This window comes from Doryrhamphus excisus, linkage group LG19 (genome assembly GCF_037039965.1).
Source record: "Doryrhamphus excisus strain RoL-2023G ecotype Guam linkage group LG19, RoL_Dexc_Guam_v1.1, whole genome shotgun sequence".
Classification (NCBI taxonomy): domain Eukaryota; kingdom Metazoa; phylum Chordata; class Actinopteri; order Syngnathiformes; family Syngnathidae; genus Doryrhamphus; species Doryrhamphus excisus.
This window is the reverse complement of record NC_136375.1, coordinates 4,576,691-4,597,043: the sequence shown is the minus strand read 5'-3', so window position 1 is coordinate 4,597,043 and position 20,353 is coordinate 4,576,691. Positions and strand designations below refer to the sequence as shown.

The window sequence follows — 20,353 nt, the reverse complement described above, 5'->3', positions numbered from 1 at the left end:
AGCGTTGAGGCGTCCTTAAAGGGGAACTGCACTTTTTTGGGGAATTTTGCCCATCATCCACAATCCTGATGTGAAACATGAACACATATTTATTTTCCCTTTTCTGTGCACTCTAACAAGATTAAATGACTTAGTATGAGCTAGCGGGCGGCACGGCAGTCTAGTGGTTAGCACGCAGACCTCACAGCTAGGAGACCAGGGTTCAATTCCACCCTTATGTGGAGTTTGCATGTTCTCCCCGTGCATGCGTGGGTTTTCTCCGGGTACTCCGGTTTCCTCCCACATTCCAAAAACATGCTAGGTTAATTGGCCATTCCAAATTGTCCATAGGTATGAATGTGAGTGTGAATGGTTGTTTGTCTATATGTGCCCTGGGATTGGCTGGCGATCTGTCCAGGGTGTACCCCGCCTCTCGCCTGAAGACAGCTGGGATAGGCTCCAGCACCCCCGCGACCCTTGTGAGGATAAGCGGTAGAAAATGAATGAATGAGTATGAGCTAGCTAACAATACACATCATTGAGACACACCTACTGTATTTCGACTACAAAGCCCTCGAACAAAATCGTTTTAGCGTTTGACGTACATGTTGTGATCTAGTACATTGATGATAACATGTCATATTTACAGTATCTCGTTTTAAAACATTATTTCGGCATATTGATGTGGCGCAGGAGCTAATAGAAACAGCGACAACACTTACAATGTCCGCTATCTCTGGAACGGCTGCGTTCGGAGGCGTCGTTTTAGTCCGCCAGATAAATGTACTTGTTGTGTTGGCTTCCACAATAATAATATTGATGATACGGTTATGTAAATGGATGTAAATGGTTGGTAGTTTTTGGATAGGGCCTTTACATCAAATGATGCCCATTCATATTAACTTGTTTTCTCGCACAAGAATGCACAGAAAAGTGAAATAAATAAGTGTTGGTGTTTCACATAAGGATTGTGAATGATGGGCTAAATTTAAGAAACAGTGCAGTTCCCCTTTAAGCATACGTGATGTTTCTGCACGGCAAGCGTTGACGGACAAGCGGCACAAAAGAGAGCGTCAGGGGCGGTAATGTGATAAGTGACATCTTCTTGTGCATTCTTCCGTCTGTTAGTCACCCCTCTCTTGTTGTTGTCCTCCGTCCACCCGCTGGCCAGTCCTCCCGCACGCCATCAGTCGTCTTGTGAGTTGCCGCTCTGGCCTAATCAAGATTTGCAAAGGCCCCGCCCCCCGCCCCGCCTGGCCACACACATGTCTGATTCTTCATGGCTTGCTAATGTCGAAAGCGGCTGTCCTTGATGCTCCTCGGTGTGAAGCTGGAGAACACTGAACACAGTCTTCCAAAACCGCCAGCAGCCTTTGCGGTCTTCATGTGCTTAACATCACCGTCCGCGTCAGATGGGCATTCATCAAAGGTGTCGTCGGGACTGATTGTTTTCTTTGGCGGTGAATGCGGCCTAACCTGCTAGCGACACGTGCGCACCTCCTGAGGAAACTGAAGAATCTGCGTCGCGCGGCTGCAGCAGCTTTCCTCGGTTTAAAAATATCCAGGCCGGCGGATATGTTGTGTATCCAATGTGCTGCGGCGAGGGGGTGGGGGGGGGTTGTGCTGCATGAAGCCCCTGCATTGTCTCGGCTTCCTGTTCTCCCTGAGAGGAGGGGGCCGACTATTTTCACACGCTCCCGCTCATGCACTGCTTGTATTGTGCGATTGTACCAGCGCATGTTTCAACACTTCAACACGCTTTATGGCTTTTAACTGCATGTGTGCATGAATGCCAACACAATACAAGACCCTCAGTGTGTTTATGATTGCACAAAAACACGACTAAGTTGTCGTGTTGGCAACATGTGCCCCCTTTATCCTCTTAGTAGTTTGCCAATAAATGGATTCTCCTTTTGTATGTTTGTATGTGTACACATCACCTCTACTTCTTTTGCCCTTATTGAATATTATTTGGGATAGAATGGAAGCACTTTGGGCAGCCCTATTGTGAACCTTGCATGTAAACATGATGAGTGCTACAGGAGCTAATTAAAGTCATCCATTTAATACCAACAAACACGCCACTTATGTTACTGGTTTATCTTGTCATGGACAACTAGTAGTAAACGTCATTAACATTCCTTTGACATCCACAAATAGATTTGGCGCTGCCTGTCAATCCCTCGCCACTTCGCATTGTCCCAATAGCCACGTATACATGGACCCAAATATTCCAATTGCATTCGGTTTATTTGCTCACACGGAAAGAACGTAACCTTTGTATACACCTCATGTATACTATTATATTAAATTCATCCCGGGTGCGTTCTTTCAGCGCATGCTTGGATATGACGTAACATGCAACTCCAGACCTCCTTCGGTTTTAAAAATGGAGGTGAGCAATCGGCACTGGACTGCTGCGGAATGTTTGTTTTTGATCTAAACTAAATTTCAAGACTGGACCAACGAAAAACTCCCAATATGGAGTTATTAGTTAATACGGAAAGATCACGTGATGTTGATGTTTACGCTTTACTGGGCATGCCCCATTGACTATTCTGTGTGATTATAGCGGCGCATGTAGACAAGAGATTGGAATATTCCTTTCCATGTATACCATGTTTTTGGAAAAGTCATTCGGAAAGAGAAAAACTCCTCATGTCTAAAACTATACTATTCCAAAACTATATTGATTAATCCTTCTGTTGGTTGAATAAGACCTATTATTCATCCAAAAATTTATTAATTTAAATTAATGTCTTGTATTTTTTTCTCTGAATGAAACATTTTCAAGAGAAAAAATGGCTAAATGAAGTAAAGTCAAACTATAAGGCATTCAGAAGACATATTGTGACAATACGTAATATTCTACACAGGCCATGAGGTGTCAGTAATATTACTGTAATGTCTCATGAGACGCACAAGCACCAGACTTGATTGCTGGAATAGGCTTTTACTGCAAGTTTGAGTGATCTCACAACAGGCACAACAATCCCTCACACCAGCTACTGTTGTGGCCGTAACCTGTGCCAAGCTAAAACTCAACTCCAAACCCCGGAGTCACTTCTGTCCAACACTGGAATACATTTACAGCAACACACACAAGCAGGAGTCCTATTTATGTCTTATTTTCTCATATTATGTCCACTATATTGGGTAACAGGAGTGCAAAGGTGACACTAAATGGACCTATCTGCGTCTTAACGCGGCTGCACGGCGGTCGAGTGGTTAGCGTGTAGGCCACACAGTTCCATTCCACCCTCCGACATCTCTGTGTGGATTTTGCATGATCGCCCCGTCGGTACGTTTTCTCTTGGTACTCCGGTTCCAAAAACATGCTAGGTTAATTGGCGACTCCAAATTGTCCATAGGTATGAATGTGAGTGTGAATGGTTGTTTGTCTATATGTGCCCTGTGATTGGCTGGCCACCAGTCCAGGGTGTACCCTGCCTCTCGCCCGAAAACAGCTGGGATAGGCTCCGAGTGGTAGAAAATGAATGAATGAATGCTTCTTAACGCACCTCGTAAACACCCGCTGAAGCAGAGAAGAAGAAGAGGTAGCAGGAGGGAGCACTGTTGCCAACTTAGTGACTTTGTAGTTAGATTTAGCGAGTATTCAGACCCCTCAAAAAGCGACTAGCGACAAATCTAGCAAATTTTTCTGTTTTTTTTGAGACATGAAAGCACATATCACTCTTAACGTTACTGCTGGGGGCCCCTCCCCCTCCCCCCATCTAATAGCACTCCCTGGCAGCTTTGTCTTGTCTTGTGACAAACAAGAAGATGAAAGATAAACATATTTTGCTTTTCATGTTTTTTTTTAATGGCCTGTGTCAGATTCTAAATATAGAAAATGATGAAATGACAAAGTCGGAATTTGAAAAAATAATTTCATGAAAATATTAAGAGAAAAAAGTTGTAATCTCAAAAGAAAAAGTTGTAATTTTTACGAGAATAACAATATTATAAGGCAAAATCTAAGCATGTGAGGAATCGGGCTGCAGCGATTATATGGATAATTTGAATCCCTCGATTACAAAAAGTAGTCAAGGGGGTTGTCAATGTTTCGAATAATCGCTTACATCATCAACATGACGTAGTTTTCATTATGGAAAATCAGATTGAGGAAAAGTTACTATGTTATGGAAATAAAGTCTAAATCAGTCAAAAGTCATAACTGTGAATTTTGTAAGAGAAATTTAAAGAAATATATATTTTTTTAAGTAAAAAAAATTGAGGGAAATAATGCCACAAATAGTCACAATTTTTAAGTAAGAATGTCAGTTAAGCGCTTGTAGCAAAGTTGAAATCTTAAAGAAAAAAAATGTAAGTCCTAAAATGAGACACAAAACAAAATAAATCTGTAATTTCTGGAAAATTAGTTTAGAGAAAAAGTTATATTATGGGAATAAAGCCAAAATATTATGGATTAATGTATAATAATATTACAAGACGAAAACAAAGATTACCGTATTTTCCGTACCATGAGGCGCACCATCGAAAAATGTATAGTACTCAACATGCAATTTGATACTTGAATATGCTTGTATGCATTTTCCTGGTTCAATCTGTACAGTACAGATACAGTCAATGAATAAATATCACTTTCATATGGGGGGGGGGAATTCTGTCCCTTAGGGCTGGTATAATGGAAATGGCATCGTTACAAATAATTATAAATGTTACAAATATAGTCATAATATTATGATTAAAAATGATGTCATTTTTGCAGGATAGAGTTGAAATATTACAGTTTAAAAGTAATTTTTCATAACAATATGAAACAATACAAAATAAAGTTACAATATTATGACAATAAAAACAAAACATTATGGGGTGAAGTCATAATATTACCAGAAGAAAATTGACTGTATAGCATACTGTAGCTTACTGTATGTTGCTTGTTGCTATGTTGAAAAAGGTTGGACACCCCCGGGGTACCGTGCCCATTCCAATTCCACACACATGCGTCATAGATGATGTCATGCGCCCCCTAATTAAACACGTACATAACAACAATAATACGCGAGCTTTACGGGCCGCGCTGTCGTTCTGTTTGGCCGTAACAGCTGCAAGACGTTATCATGGCCGCCCCTTGGCCCACATGGATGTTTGGATGTTTGCCCCTCTTGTGGTCGGGGGAGGCGACGGAGGCGATAAAGACTGGCGTGCATGAAGCTGGCGGGGAGAAGCCCGTCGCTCGTATGTCACGCCGCGCTCAGCACCCGACGTGCCAAAGCTTGTTAGTTCCATCCCGCTCCGATCGGTCAGACCGAGAGGGAGGAGTTTGGTGATTAAGTTTGAGCGCTTGTTGACTTTGACCTCGCAGCTGCCGGCTGTTTAGAATCCAGTCGACTGTTTCCCTTGGAGCAACAAATCACCGCAATCGCTGTTTGGGTAACGCTCAAAGGCAAATACTGCGTTGCATAAACTCAAGTGACAGCTTTGGATGCTTTTTTCCACCGTTCAAGTGCACGCTCCCACTGTTCATCAGCAATATTCCAAGTTGGGGCCCGCCGCCGCTAATGAGAAAGGCATGACGGTGTCAGGATGCTCCGGCGTAATACGGTGCACGTTGTCTCTCCTTACCGTTTAGCTATGATTCAAATCATCTGGGCAATATTAAATAAGCATCTCCTTTCTTTCTGTGCCGCGCTCTACGTTTGTACAATCGCTGTCATTCCCGTCCGCTAAATGCTCCATTGATAAGCGGCCGGGCTCGGCGGATGTCCTGTCATTGAGTCACAAGCGTCTCTTCAGTGTGCGCCGCATGTGGACGCTTTGTGCCCGCACCGCCGGGAAGAACCCGGAGCCTCTTCAGAGGAAGCGGAGGCCGGCGAGCGCCACGACCCCCGAACATAAGTTCCTTCTTGATTTGATTGCAGCTCTAATTGCTTTAACTTGCACACACACACACACACTGCATCCTCCATCGTCATATATCACAATGGCACTCTGTGTTAGCAGCTCGCAAAGATTGTAAAGTGGACTAGACCACATTAACCAGGTTGGACCTCGTACAAGGATTGTGGCTTTGGAAAAAGGTTTGCACGCTGAGGGTTCGGCTCCCTCCTCCATGCTTGAAGCCGCAATGTTTTTATACCAGAGTGTTTCATAGTGTTAATACGGACCAACGCTCCAAAGCCACCAAAAGACTTGCAGACTGGCTTACTTGCAGACTGGCTTACTTGCAGACTGTCTCCATCGATGCAACCAGACAAATAGTTTTCTCTGCTGCTGCAAAGTGACATGATCGTTGGTTTTCTAGTTATGCAACTTAAAAGTATTGTAAACAGTCAGTCGGCAGGAATTGCAGACTAAAGCAGCTTTAACTGATTCGTGCTGAGGTTTGTGTCGAGTTTTGTTGCAGCAGGGGTGTCCAAAGTACGGCCCAGCGACCATTGGCGACCCCAGACTGTGTTTATTTATTAGCCTGCAGCGCATTCTTTCATTCATTCATTTTCTACCATTTATCCTCACAAGGGTCGCAGGGGTGCTGGAGCCTATCCCAGCTGTCTTCAGGCCCTGGACACCCTGGACTGGTGGCCAGCCAACCACAGGCACATACAGTGTATCCGGAAAGTATTCACAGCGCTTGACTTTTTCTACATTTTGTCATGTTACAGCCTCATTCCAAACTGAATTAAATTAATCTCTTACCTCAAAATTCTACACAAAATACTCCATTATGACAATGTGAAAAAAGTTTTTTTTTTACATGTTTTGAATTTATTAAAAATAGAAAACAAAAAAAACACATTTACATAAGTATTCACAGCCTTTGCTTAATACTTTGTTGATCCACGTTTGGCAGCAATTACAGCCTCAAATCTTTTTGAATATGATCCCACAAGTTTAGCACACCTATCTTTAGGCAGTTTTGCCCATTCTTCTTTGCAATAAGTCTCAAGCTCCATCAGGTTGGATGGGAGACGTCTGTGCACAGCCATTTTCAGATCTCTCCAGAGATGTTCGATCGAATTCAAGTCTGGACTCTGGCTGGGCCACTCCAGGACATTCACGGAGTGGTTCTGAAGCCAATCTTTTGAGGTTGTTGTCCTGCTGAAGAATTAACCTTCGCCCCAGCCTGAGGTCAAGAGCGCTCTGGAGCAGGTTTTCATCCAGGATATCTCTATATATGTATTGCTGCATTCATTTTTCCTTCTATCCTGACTAGTCTGCCAGTTCCTGCTGCTGAAAAACATCCCCACAGCATGATGCTGCCACCACCATGCTTCACTGTAGGGATGGTATTGGCCTGGTGATGAGCAGTGCCTGGTTTCCTCCAAACATGGCGCCTGGCATTCACACCAAAGAGTTCAATCTTTGTCTCATCAGACCAGAGAATTTTGTTTCTCATGGTCTGAGAGTCATTCAGGGGCTTTTTGGCCAATTCCAGACGGGCTGCCATGTTCCTTTTACTAAGGAGTGGCTTTCGTCTGGCCACTCTACCATACAGGCCTGATTGGTGGATTGCTGCAGAGATGGTTGTCCTTCTGGAAGGCTCTCCTCTCTCCACAGAGGAACGCTGGAGCTCTGACAGAGTGACCATCGGGGCCTTGGTCACCTCCCTGACTAAGGCCCTTCTTCCCCGATCGCTCAGTTTAGAAGGCCGGCCAGCTCTAGGAAGAGTCCTGGTGGTTCCAAACGTCTTCCATTTACCAATAATGGAGGCCACTGTGCTCATTGGGACCTTCAAAGCAGCAGAAATTTTTCTGTATCCTTCCCCAGATTTGTGCCTCAAGACAATCCTGTCTCGCAGGTCTACAGACAGTTCTTTTGACTTCATGCTTGGTGTTTGTGCTCTGACATGCACAGTCAACTGTGGGACCTTATATAGACAGTTATTATATTTCCAAATCATGTTCAATCAACTGAATTTACTGCAGGTGGACTCCAATTAAGCTGTAGAAAGATCTCAAGGATGATCAGTGGAAAAAAGATGCACCTGAGCTCAATTTTGAGCTTCATGGCAAAGGCTGTGAATACTTATGTAAATGTGATTTTTTTGTTTTCTATTTTTAATAAATTCAAAACATGTCAAAAAAAACTTTTTTCACATTGTCATAATGGAGTATTTTGTGTAGAATTTTGAGGTAAGAGATTAATTTAATTCATTTTGGAATGAGGCTGTAACATGACAAAATGTAGAAAAAGTGAAGCGCTGTGAATACTGCACTGTAGTATTCACTGTAGGATGCACTGTATAGACAAACAACCATTCACACTCACATTCATACCTATGGACAATTTGGAGTCGCCAATTAACCTAGCATGTTTTTGGAATGTGGGAGGAAACCGGAGTACCCGGAGAAAACCCACGCATGTACGAGGAGAACATGCAAACTCCACACAGAGATGGCCGAGGGTGGGATTGAACTTGAGTCTCCTAGCTGTGAGGCTTGCACGCTAACCACTCGATCGCCATACAGATTTTGGACTTCATTCTTATAATATCATCACTTATTATCACATATCATCTGACCTAATTTTCCAGAAATTCCAACTTAATTCACATTTAATTCACAGAATTCACATTTCAAGATATAATTTAACCAGAAAAACAGCAAAAATTTAAAAATTGGTATTAACTTTACCAGAATAAAAATACAAATATTAAGAGAAAAATATGTCATTTTACTATAATAACGTTGTAATATTATGTGGAAAAATAACTGGCATAAAGTTGAACTATTAATTCATTTGCGACCAAAGGCATATTTATGTTTTTTTTCAACACAAACACCCAATCCCAAAAATGTATTTTTATATTTTTTTAGGGTTTTTTACACAAGAGGCATTGATGCAACTTCACAACAGACGAGATCATGTTTAGTGCAGTTTTAAGGCGGAAAACGGCCACAAGGTGGCAGAGATGCTTTGTACGAGCTCAGCATGCATCTTTCCATAGAAATACATGCTGCACAGCAACCTGGAAGTGAGGCATGGCGTCTTGTTGCGTCAAAGGGAATACCCATTGAGGGGAAATTTGAATGCGTACTAAAGCACACTTTATTACCAAATGTGAAAATTGTAAATAGTTGATAGCATTATATTTGTAAATAAAAGGTTATTTTAATGTAAAACAACCATTTTTTGTGTTGTTTACGTTATGGCATACTGTAGTTGTTGGCTAAATATGTATAGCTACATTTTTGTCAAAGTGAAAGTTATTTTTGAAGTGTATCTTTAAAAAAAAATATATCTTTTTTTGGTTGAGAACTGATATTTAGCTGAAACTTTACCTATGTTCTACTGCTGATTACTGAAGAATGGAAAAAGGTAGAAAAATGTTCTGCTAAAAGATGAGTCTAATATTTTTTATACCATGTCTATGTAGCCCAAATCTGTAAAAATAATCAAAAATGGCTGGTACAGGCTTTTGAAAAATGGCTGTAATTGAATGTGTTTGGAGCAACTGAATTTTTGGAAAATTAGGTTGGGGGGGAAGAGTTAGAATATTAAGGGTAAAAGGTCAAATAATATATTTTACCCTAAAATACCCTAGAAAAGTACCCTATGGCAATAAAGTTAGAATATTACAAGTAAAAATAATGTACATGAGGAAAGTTGAAATAATTGAAAATTTGGAAAAAACAACAGCAAAAATGGAAAAAACGGCTTTAAGTCTTTTGAATTTTTTTTATTTTTCCAAAACTCACTATTGTGGCAAAAATATTTTTAGTAGCATAGTTGATAAAATATTTTGCAAAACAAACAAAAAATAAAGTTATAATTTTTAGAAAATTTGATTGGCGCAAAGTTTTCGATATTAAGTTAATAAAGTACAAATATTATGAGAATAAAATCATATTAGGAGAAGAAAATATACAAGGAGGAAGCCACACGGGCTGTGCAGGTAGTGAACTCTAATGTACATACAATACCAAACACATTTATAACCTGCAAGTCATACGGAGAAGCCCAAGATTGAGTTTCCCAGCATGCTTTGCGGGTTAAACAAGTATATAACAGTACAATTCACGCATCGCAAAACAGGAGCAACCCCAATGCCTGCCCCACGCACATTGCAACCAAAAATAACACCACACTAACGATATTGCTACGGACACGCATATACATGCAAACCTATACTATTTTGTAGCCCGCAAGACATGCTGGGCAGCCCACATCCACACCTCCCTGACATGAAGTTGCCCAGCATAACTTGTGGATGAAAATGAGTATAAAATAGTGTTGTTTTAGATTTATAATAACGTGTACACAGTTTTCCGACACCTAGCGGGTGAATGCTACAGAAGCTAGCTGCTAGCAGTATCAGACACTTGGCAAGGAAACCAGCAGCGTTTTTTTTTTTTGTGTCCGCATGTGAGTGAAGCCAACAGTTGTGTGACGCCCACACGTCTCTGTGACTTGACGGAGCGTTTGTGATCATTCGATGCCCCGTTACGTCGTCTCTTCCTTCTGGAGGCGCTCCAGTTGTCGATGGTCCAGGCGTTTTTGTTTTTTTTTAAGGAACATATGTACATGTGCTTCCTCGCAGATCTTTCACGCGAGGCTCCACTTGAAGAAGCGGCTCATGGACGTCCCCCGCCGTGCCCTCGCACAATCGCTGTGTGTTCAAGTCTTGTAGCCCCCACCTTTTCCATCTCTCTTGTGCCTCCTCAGAATGTTTGGATAGATGTAAATGGCGTGATTGTGACTGCTCTGCCTGCCTCTCAGCCACTTTGGAAAGTCTGACGTGAGCAGGGAAGGGGGGTCGGTAGGGAAGGGGGGGGGCGTAGGTGGTGAATGCAGAGTGAGAGAAAAGTTCTACCCAACAACAAGGCATGGCGGCCCTCCAGGGAGGCCGGTCAGGAGTCGCCGCCATCTTTAATTCCCCCGCTTTGTCGCTGTCCCACTCCACCCTAACCTGCTCCTCTCAGCGTGAGTAGGAGGGGGGGGGGGGGTCGCCCCGCGTAGACAAAACCATCCAATGTAGGCCTCTCATTTATCCTCAAGGTGTCGTGTTGCGTCGGTGTCGCATGTCACGGCGTTCAAAGCAGCAGACTTGAAGAATGTGGGTCATTTGAAGTCGAGACACTAAAGTGTGTTGTTGGGCCGTCAATGGGCCCTTCTCACGTTGGCGCACTGAAAAGCGTGTGAAGCAGCAGCAGCGCCCGGGGGCCACGCTCAAGTGGCGGCCCATATTCTTCTCAGAAGCCCACCTACACAAGCCGCCTATTATCCCTAGCATGGATGAATGGACGGACACACGAAAGCAACACCACCAACGCTAGCATGGAGCTGTGTCTTTTGTCGCTCTTTTCAATCCATAAAATGCCTTCACGCTGAGAAGTACGGCAAAATGTTGTGATCGTTATTTCCGCTTCGTGTACAATGGACAGCACTACACTGTCAAAATTCACACACTCCGGATTCAAGCACTAAAACACCGTAGCAAAATGGTACGGTGCCCACGTAAAACTAAAACGTAAGGAGCTAACGACACCTCATTTCAGTGCCACTAAATTAGGGCTCCAAATAACGATTATTTTCTTAGTCGATTAATCTGAACGTTGTTTTGGAGGTTGGTGAAAGCTAGCCGGGTTAGCTTAGTTTAGCATGCTAGTGTGGTTGCATGCGTGACTCGGGCTGGTATTCCATTATATGGCTTAAGGCAGGGGTGCTCACACTTTTTCAGCATACGAGCTACTTTTAAAATGACCGAGTCAAAATGATCTACCCACTACAAAAATGCAAAACATCTATTTATTTTCAAATGTATTGAGGATTATTTGTACGTACGATGTATGTTGATGTACCTTACATAACCAAATGAGCCAATATTGCAAAACACACATAATTAACTATTAACATTTTTTGTAATTACCTGAGTTTACTTTGATGACTTGTACTGAATTGAATCAGCCAGGGATGCATAGTCCGGACAGTAGCTGCTGATAGCCAGGTTAGCCAGGCAAACGCACTTCGAAAAAGACATTGTGAAAAAAAAAAGTCCACCTCCCATTCCGTATGGAAGTGATATGTTTTTGCCTTTTTACTTGGTCCAGCTACTTCACTCATTTTAGTGACCATAAACTTTAGCGAGGGCTTAAAATCTGACGCAATTCGCCGACTAGCTTAGCACTTTGCATCGTTGTTTACGCATGAGCGGTGACCTAAAGGTCAAAATTCAGTTGTCATCTGACTGGTTGTCCTGTATGTCAATCAAGTAACGGGGATGGATGATAGGCTGACATCGTAAGTTCTGCTGCACTTAGAGACGTTGTTTGATTTGATTGGTCACCCGAAGGGCAACATTCAGTTGTCATCTGAATGGCTGCCCTGTATATCAATCAAGTGACGGCATTGATGCTAAGATGATATTTTTTTAATGTCACGCCGCGATCGACCAGCGATCGACCAGTACCACCTCCGCGATCGACCAGTAGATCGCGATCGACTTAATGCGCACCCCTGGCTTAAGGTTTGCAGCTTTTCAAATTTGATAGCGTTTGATATAATCATATCATATTATAATCATATTATAATATCAAAATATCCGTATCTCTCAACCATAAATGATCATAATTTTATGAAAATAAAGTTTGAATATTATGACGACAAAATTAATTTTAAAAGTATAAAGTTAAAGTAAGTCTTATGCATCTTGTGTGTGAATTTCAGAGGCAATGTATTTCTGGCCCAGCAGGAGGCATCATTTCTATTTTCCGCCGGTCGGGAAGAAACAGCTTGAATATGAAGAAGACAGAAGTTGCTGAATTGCGTGCTGACAGAAGGAAATGGCGACAAATCCAGCAGAGACAAAAATACAGGCAGCTAGGGGTGACGTTTGGGACGCCATTGTTGTTGTTGTTCATCTATAAATAGTTTGAGCGTGCGTGCACATAGACACACACACTTGCACACAGCTGTAAATAAATATTTTCATTTATGTTCTAAATCCGTGAATCAATGTAGTTATTTTGTCATCAAAATCTTTTTCCTTTTTTTTGTTTCATAGACATAAACGTTTCAGATGTTTGAGGCACCACTTAAACAAAACTAATCAGTCACCGTTCTGCTTGAATTTGCTTCTCTGCAGAAAAAGCTAATTTTCTCTGCCTTTTGGTCAAAATCAGGTGCTTTGGCTGAAACCATATGCTTCCGATTTATGAAGACACTAAAAAGGCTAGAAACAAACTCTTTTTTTTTTGATGAAAATAAAGTGTAAAGTTTATTTCCATAGTTTTAATGATGATGTCACCCTTGTGAGGATAAGCGGTAGAAAATGAATGAATGAATAATGTTTGTCTTCCTAAAACTCTATATTCCGTGGGCCTCAGCAGAAATATGAAAATGACTGGCAGTGAGTGAGTTAAAGAATTTTTTTTTTTTTTTTTTTTTTAAAGGATCATAATCTTGTAAGAAATAAAGAAAACGCCAAATAAAGTTGACATTTTTGGAAAATTAGGTTGCGGAAAGCAATGCCACAAGATGTAAAAGTTTAAATATTCTGGGAATAAAATAAAAGTTGAAATAGAAAATCTTTTAAAGATCAGCAGGGCTCTACATTAAAAACCAAAATGACTTGCCCATGGGGAATCCTTAAGGTGAGAACTACTTGCCCGAACTTGCCCCATGTAAAATGAAAAGACTGCCATAATGATATCATGTAATTTTTTGTGGCATCACATGAGAATCTCAAATAAATAAAATAATAAAATAAATAATACTGTAGCGTTGCGTGTGTGTTGTATTCCGGGCTGTAGTTTCATGCATGGACGCTGGGGGGCAGTCATGTTCAGCTCGCGGTCTTGGAGCGGGCGTTTTGGGACCAAAGAAGAGGAACGAGAGGGAAAAAAGGAGAAGTTCGGTTGCCGTGCGCCCAGCTAGTTAGTTAAGTCTGCAACAGGCCAGTAAGTTGTTTTTCATGCTGCCTTGGAAATAAAAACCATGCAACGATAGAGGTGCATCACTTTTTGCTGTTTCCTTCAGAATTAGACCATGTTGGCAGCGACGCCATGATGGATGTTTTTGTAGTCAAACGATCGCTGATTGGTTGATCGCGAACAACGGGTGTGGGTAAAACGCGGACTGTGGATTCCGGACCGCGGTCTAAATAAACGATTCTGATTGGTCCATTGCAAGGATTGCTTTGCAAATTACCATTGGAATTATGCAGTCCGTGTTTTACCAACACCCAACAAGAACCGCTTTAAAAAAAACTCTTGGCAGTATGGCATGCTAAAGTGCACTTGCTCGACGGGAATATCACTGATTAGATTTACTTGCCCGAATTTTGTTTTAACTTGCCCCGGGCCATCGGTACATCGTTATTGTCGAGCCCTGATCAGCTGCAGAAATGGTTAACAGCTGTCATTTACTTATGTATAAGGTGAAAATATTAAGAGAAAATGTAATCAAACAAGAAAAAATAATTGTATGATATTATGATTTATTATTATATAATAAATTCATTCATTCATTTTCTACCGCTTTTTCCTCACGAGGGTCGCAGGGGGTGCTGGAGCCTATCCCAGCTGTCTTCGGGCGAGAGGCGGGGTACACCCTGGACTGATCGCCAGCCAATCACAGGGCACATATTATATAATAAATATTGTATGTAATTGGGAAATCATGTTTTGTAGAACAATGTTACAAAAATAAAGTTAAGATACTGTGGGAATAAAGTCATAATTACGGGAAGAAAATATACAAGAAGAACTTTGAAAATCAGGAAATGGGAAAAAAAGAGATGTAATTTTTTTAAAGTCAAAATACTAATTTTAAAATTCCCCCATCATTCACAATCCTAATGTGAAACATGAACATAAATTTATTTCCCATTTCTGTGCATTCTGACAAAAGAAAACGCGTTGGTGTGAGCTAGCTAACAATGCACATCATGGGGGTGGGCGGTTGCCTTTTTCGACTTACCTCTACAAAAACCTCTAACAACATCTTATCGTGTGACGTACATGCTGTGATCATGCATTTAAAAGTACATTGATGAAGTACATGTCATACTTACATTATCTTGCCGTATTTTGATGATTTAATGATTTAAAACATTACCGAAACTTCTTTCCTTGACACATTAAATTATCCCAGGAACTTGTGCTACTTCCGTCAACAACAGCAGCATAGAAACATCGACACTTTCAATGTTCGCTATCCTTGGGATGGCTGTGTCTTCCAGCACAAGACGTGTGCTCCAGTCCTCAGGTTAAAAAAAATGGCGACAGCAAACGAGCTGTTGAGTCTTTGTAGCGAAATTGAGAGCTAGGTATCCACTCTTCCGTCTGTGAATGACACTGAGATGAGCTCGCTGCCGAGGTGTCGTGTGACTCCGCCAGGTATATATACTTGTTAGCTTCTACAATAATAATATTGCCTTAGCCTGGTTAATACAAGTCAGTTATGTAAATGGAACACTGTTGGTGTTTTTTGTGAGGGCTTTAGCATCAAAATAAATGATGTCCATTGTTAGCTAGCTCATTTTCTCTCTGGTGATAAATAAATTGTTTGTGAATGATTGTGCACTTTTCCTTCAAGGAAAACATTTTAGCGGCATTGATTTGGATTATTGAAGTCATATTTATTTCATATCATGACAAATAAACAGAATTAAGTTGGAATTTCTGGAAAATTAGGTCGGACAAAAGTGATGATATTATAAGAATGAAGTCCAAAATCTGTATGGCGGTCGAGTGGTTAGCGCGCAGGCCTCACAGCTAGGAGACCCGAGTTCAATCCCACCCTCGGCCATCTCTGTGTGGAGTTTGCATGTTCTCCCCGTGCATGCGTGGGTTTTCTGCGGGTACTCCGGTTTCCTCCCACATTCCAAAAACATGCTATGTTAATTGGCGACTCCAAATTGAGTGTGAATGGTTGTTTGTCTATATGTGCCCTGTGATTGGCTGGCCACCAGTCCAGGGTGTATCCATCACGGCTCTCGCCTGAAGACAGCTGGGATAGGCTCCAGCACCCCCATACAGCCCCCCACCCCCACAACCGTCATGAGGATAATAAGCGGTAGAAAATGAATGAATTAATGAAAAGTCCAAAATATTAATCCTTCCATCCATGCATTTTCTATGCTGCTTATCCTCACTAGGGTCGGGGGATATACTGGAGCCTATCCCAGCAATACACCCTGGACTGGTCACCAGCCAATCCCAGAATATTATGCCAATAAAAACATAATATTGCGAGAATAACATTTATAAAGATGACTTAAGAAGAAAGGTGAAATATTTGGAAAAAAAATGTGTTTGATGTGTGTTGCTTTACAAAATGGCAAAGTTGCACTCTTTTCTTTTTCCCTCTGGCCCTTGCTTTTGGACATTTGGACATTTGCCCTAGACTGAGTAAATCATTATGAATCAAAAACCTCCAACAGCATATCAGAAAAGGGACAAAAATGTTGGTATACCATAGTAACTAACTCACTCACACGTTTCTCAATCGCCAGCAACACAACACTGCCAAAAAATGAGCTATCAGTTGAAATGATGCTTTAACCCTACTGGTCGTGAAGTGTACTGACACAAGTGTTTTATGTGAGATGCTGCAAGAGTCTTTAATAATTGTTCAGGTTAGATTGTTGACACAAGGACACCCCCCCCCACCCCCCCACACGTGATATACCATCTGAAAGGACGGTCTATGCGCCGACGTTTGGCTCTCATAATGACGCGTCTTGTTTGTCCACGCCGTCCCCTCAGGTGCTGCTGGCGATGCTTGTCCTGGCCGTGAGGTCGCCGTGTCGAGCGGCCGAGCCCCTGCCGGCGGCGGTGGCGGCGGCACAGTGGTCCGGGGACGACTTCAGGAACTTGACACTACGGCGCCACCGAACCTGCGTGGAGAACGAGCAGTACCACCACCAAGGACTCTGCTGCCTCAACTGCCCGGCTGGTATGTCAATAAAAGCTCGGCCATCTGAATGTAATATCAATAAGAGGCCATTTGTCCTTTGACCTTGTGTTTTTCCCTCGCAGGGACGTTCGTGCTGAGGGCCTGCGAGCGTGACCACCAGCAGGGGGTGTGTTCTCCCTGCGAGCACGGCCACACGTACACGGAACACCCCAACGGGATGAATCGATGTTTGCCTTGTACGCACTGTCGCCAAGGTAAGAGCGTCCTCTGCTCCTACTAAGTCATCCTAAACGTCAGCTAGCAGTGACAGGAAGACACTTGTCCCCTTTAAAGTTGCCTTCCTGCCCCCCACCCCACCCCCCTACGGAGGCATGCTTGGGAAAGTGGATATGTTTTATTGTGGCTGCAGGGACAATGTGCCGTGATGATGTTACCTGGCCGGGTTAGGGCGTGTCTTTGTGCTTTTGTTGCCAGCGTTCAATGAGAGCGTGTCCCACGAGGTCTTACCTGCTCGGCCTGGGTGGGGTCTCTTTTGTGAACACCCCCACCGCCCCCCTCCTGAAAGGGAATCGTGTTACATGCTGATGCGAGCGTGCACTTTCAGGATAATGACTCACCTGAACACAACGTTTTCGGGACTTTGGAGACGCAGCCCTCCTCCTGTTGTCTTCAAAATAAAAGCAGACAAAGCTTCAATTGTATTTCATATTCATTTTTTTTATTGTACTGGTAAAGTACTGGACTTTCATGGTACATAAACACTAATACAGAGGTATACACGAGTATACTACAGGGGCGTCCAGGGGTGTCCAGGGTGCAGCCCGCCCTATTGCTTACTTTTATTGGCTTTCAGCATATATTAATTGATTATTAATTCATTTACTACCAAAGACGTATTTAGACATTTTTTTTTTTCAACCCAACCGCTTGCTCCCAACGACGTATTTATATGTCTTTTACATTATTTTTTGCGTGACAGGCACAAAGAGGTGATGAGGCAACTCTCCTATAGTCACCTTTATTCCACTCCTATTATCCAATACAGTAGATGGAATAAGACAGAACCTGTACAGTGCAGGTACTTCCTGGCTGTCGTTTCATCAATGTAACATTAGTGACACCTAGTGTACAATACTACATCATTCAATATCTCTTCTGAATGCCTTATATTTGATTTTTGACAGAATATTGTGTTCTATACATACTGTATATAAAAAATGATATATACCAAAAGAAAGATTAGACTATCATCTGTCATCACAAAAAAGTTTGTTTCTACCTTTTTCTATTTTTTAGTAATCAGCAGTAGAAGATTTCAGCCAAATATCAGTTCTCAACAAAAACAAGGCAGAAAAAAGGAAAAATTTCAAGCATTTTGACAGAAATTTAGCCATATATATTTCGCCAAAAATGTTTAATAATGCCACAACATAAACAAAAAAAGGTGTTAAAATTTCATTGTTGTAGAGCTGGTATTTCAATGGGATAGAGAGGCAGGCTTTTTCAGCTTAAAACTGCATCAAACATACTCTCTTCTATTGTAGAGTTGTACCATCGCCTCTTTGAATAAAAAAGTCAAAGACGTATAAATACGTCTTTGGGAGTGAGTGGTCAGGTTGAAAAAAAAAAGTGTATAAATACGTCTTTGGTAGCGAATGAGTTAAGTGAGTCTCTCCTCTGATGTGCCCCGTCCCAGCGCCGTTCAGCTGTAGCGTTTTTGTATCCGTGTTAAAACATATTTCTCCTTTTGTACTGTATAAATTCCTCCTCGTATTCCATAAACAGCATGACATACAATTACGATCGCTAGCAAAGTAGAAACATGGCATTGGTGCACAAAGGAGATTGGCTATAGACTCAATTTACTTGGGGGCCACTGGAGCTCGGGTCTGGGCGAGACTGGGCCGCATCAGGTTTTCCAAAAAAAAAAAAAAACAACACATTTATTAAAAACAGAAAAATGAATAAACTTTGCTTTGGTTTCGATTGTCTACAAGAAAAGCTCAGATAAAACATTCCACTGTTCTCAAATATATTACTTTTTATTTTTCTACACAAAATAAGATGAAAAATAAACAAATCAAGAATAAAGAAAATCAATCAATCAGTAATAAATAAATAAATGTAATAATAATAATAAAACGGCAAATAATAAAAACTTAAGAAACCACATATAGTTGTTGGGTAGACAAATTATTTTTTTCAGATTTAAAATGAACAAAGCATTATTAGAGCCCTGTAGACATGACAAAACACGACTATAGTCACATTTATACTTTTTATTTACAACATATTGCGCAACTGCAGGGTCTTGAGACACATGCTATCTTGCAAACTAGAGAGCTAGCGACCTAAACGGTAGCCTTCAAGTTATTTCCTTTAAACTTAAATAGCCAAAAACTTACCACTTCCACACGGATAGGGAGGATAGCTATTAACAGTTATTTAACCTTTAACATGAACATTAATCAAACGTAATAATTTTTTCTGGGTACAGCATCCATATCAAACTTGCGCGGGCCGCACTAACATTAAACTTTCAAGGCGGGGGCCTCAAACTAGTGTCCTGCGGGCCACATATGACTTGCAGGCTGCATGTTTGAGACCCCTGCTATAGACCATTATCCATCAATCAGAATGCAGAACACAGTGGGGTTCCCCCTTAGCCAATCAGGAGTGTTGTGGCTGGCTACACCAACAGAGATGAACCGGACATGTCTGGACATGTTTTCAACTCTCAAATGAGTACACAACACCCTCTACTGGTAGCAGTAGTAAATACAATAACACATATACAACAGCACAAATTAGATCGCTCTAATACACCACAAGAACACGGAACACATAACGCACAATGCAAAATTACACTTAAAAAAAAGCGAATCCGCGAAAGGTGAACCGCGATTAAGCGAGGGAACACTAGTTTTTTTTATTATTACAACTGTTCTTTTCTATAATGGCAAATGAGCACAAAATAGCTTAAAAACAATGGCCACCCTGTTTGAGTGGAGAGGTGCTCTGTCTATTTCTATTTAAAGAAAAATCAGGTTTGTGTCAAATCGTAGAAAAATGGTTCCACACAAATAAAGGCAAGAATACACAATGTTTATTTTTTAATGATGACCAATTTGCCAGGGATGCCGCTGACCAATACTACTCATCATACATTGATCCGTGTGATCGGTATTGGACAAGCTCACCCAGTTTGAAGGAAATAACTTGAAGGCTACCGTTTAGGTCGCTAGCTCTCTAGTTTGCGAGTTAGCATGTGTCTCAAGACCCTGCAGTTGCGCAATATGTTGTAAATAAAAAAAGTATAAATGTGACTATAGTCGTGTTTTGTCATGTCTACAGGGCTCTAATAATGCTTTGTTCATTTTAATCTGAAAAAAATAATTTGTCTACCCACCAACTATATGTGGTTTCTTAAGTTTTTATTATTATTGTTATATTTATTTATTACTGATTGATTGATTTGTTTATTTATTTTTCATCTTATTTTGTGTAGAAAAATAAAAAGTAAGATATTTGAGAACAGTGAAATGTTTTA

The 20,353-nt window shown here is 41.4% G+C and overlaps 1 protein-coding gene across 2 annotated transcripts in view; it reads left to right on the top strand.

Annotated features, from left to right (window-relative positions):
- Nucleotides 1-20,353, top strand: part of LOC131107362 (tumor necrosis factor receptor superfamily member 10B) — a 31,959-nt gene that overhangs the window by 3,797 nt on the left and 7,809 nt on the right. For both annotated transcript variants that reach the window (XM_058057310.2, XM_058057309.2), the window contains exons 2-3: nt 16,653-16,842; nt 16,926-17,057. In XM_058057310.2, coding sequence (XP_057913293.2) covers nt 16,653-16,842; nt 16,926-17,057 — 322 coding nt within the window. The remainder of the gene's footprint in view (nt 1-16,652; nt 16,843-16,925; nt 17,058-20,353) is intronic.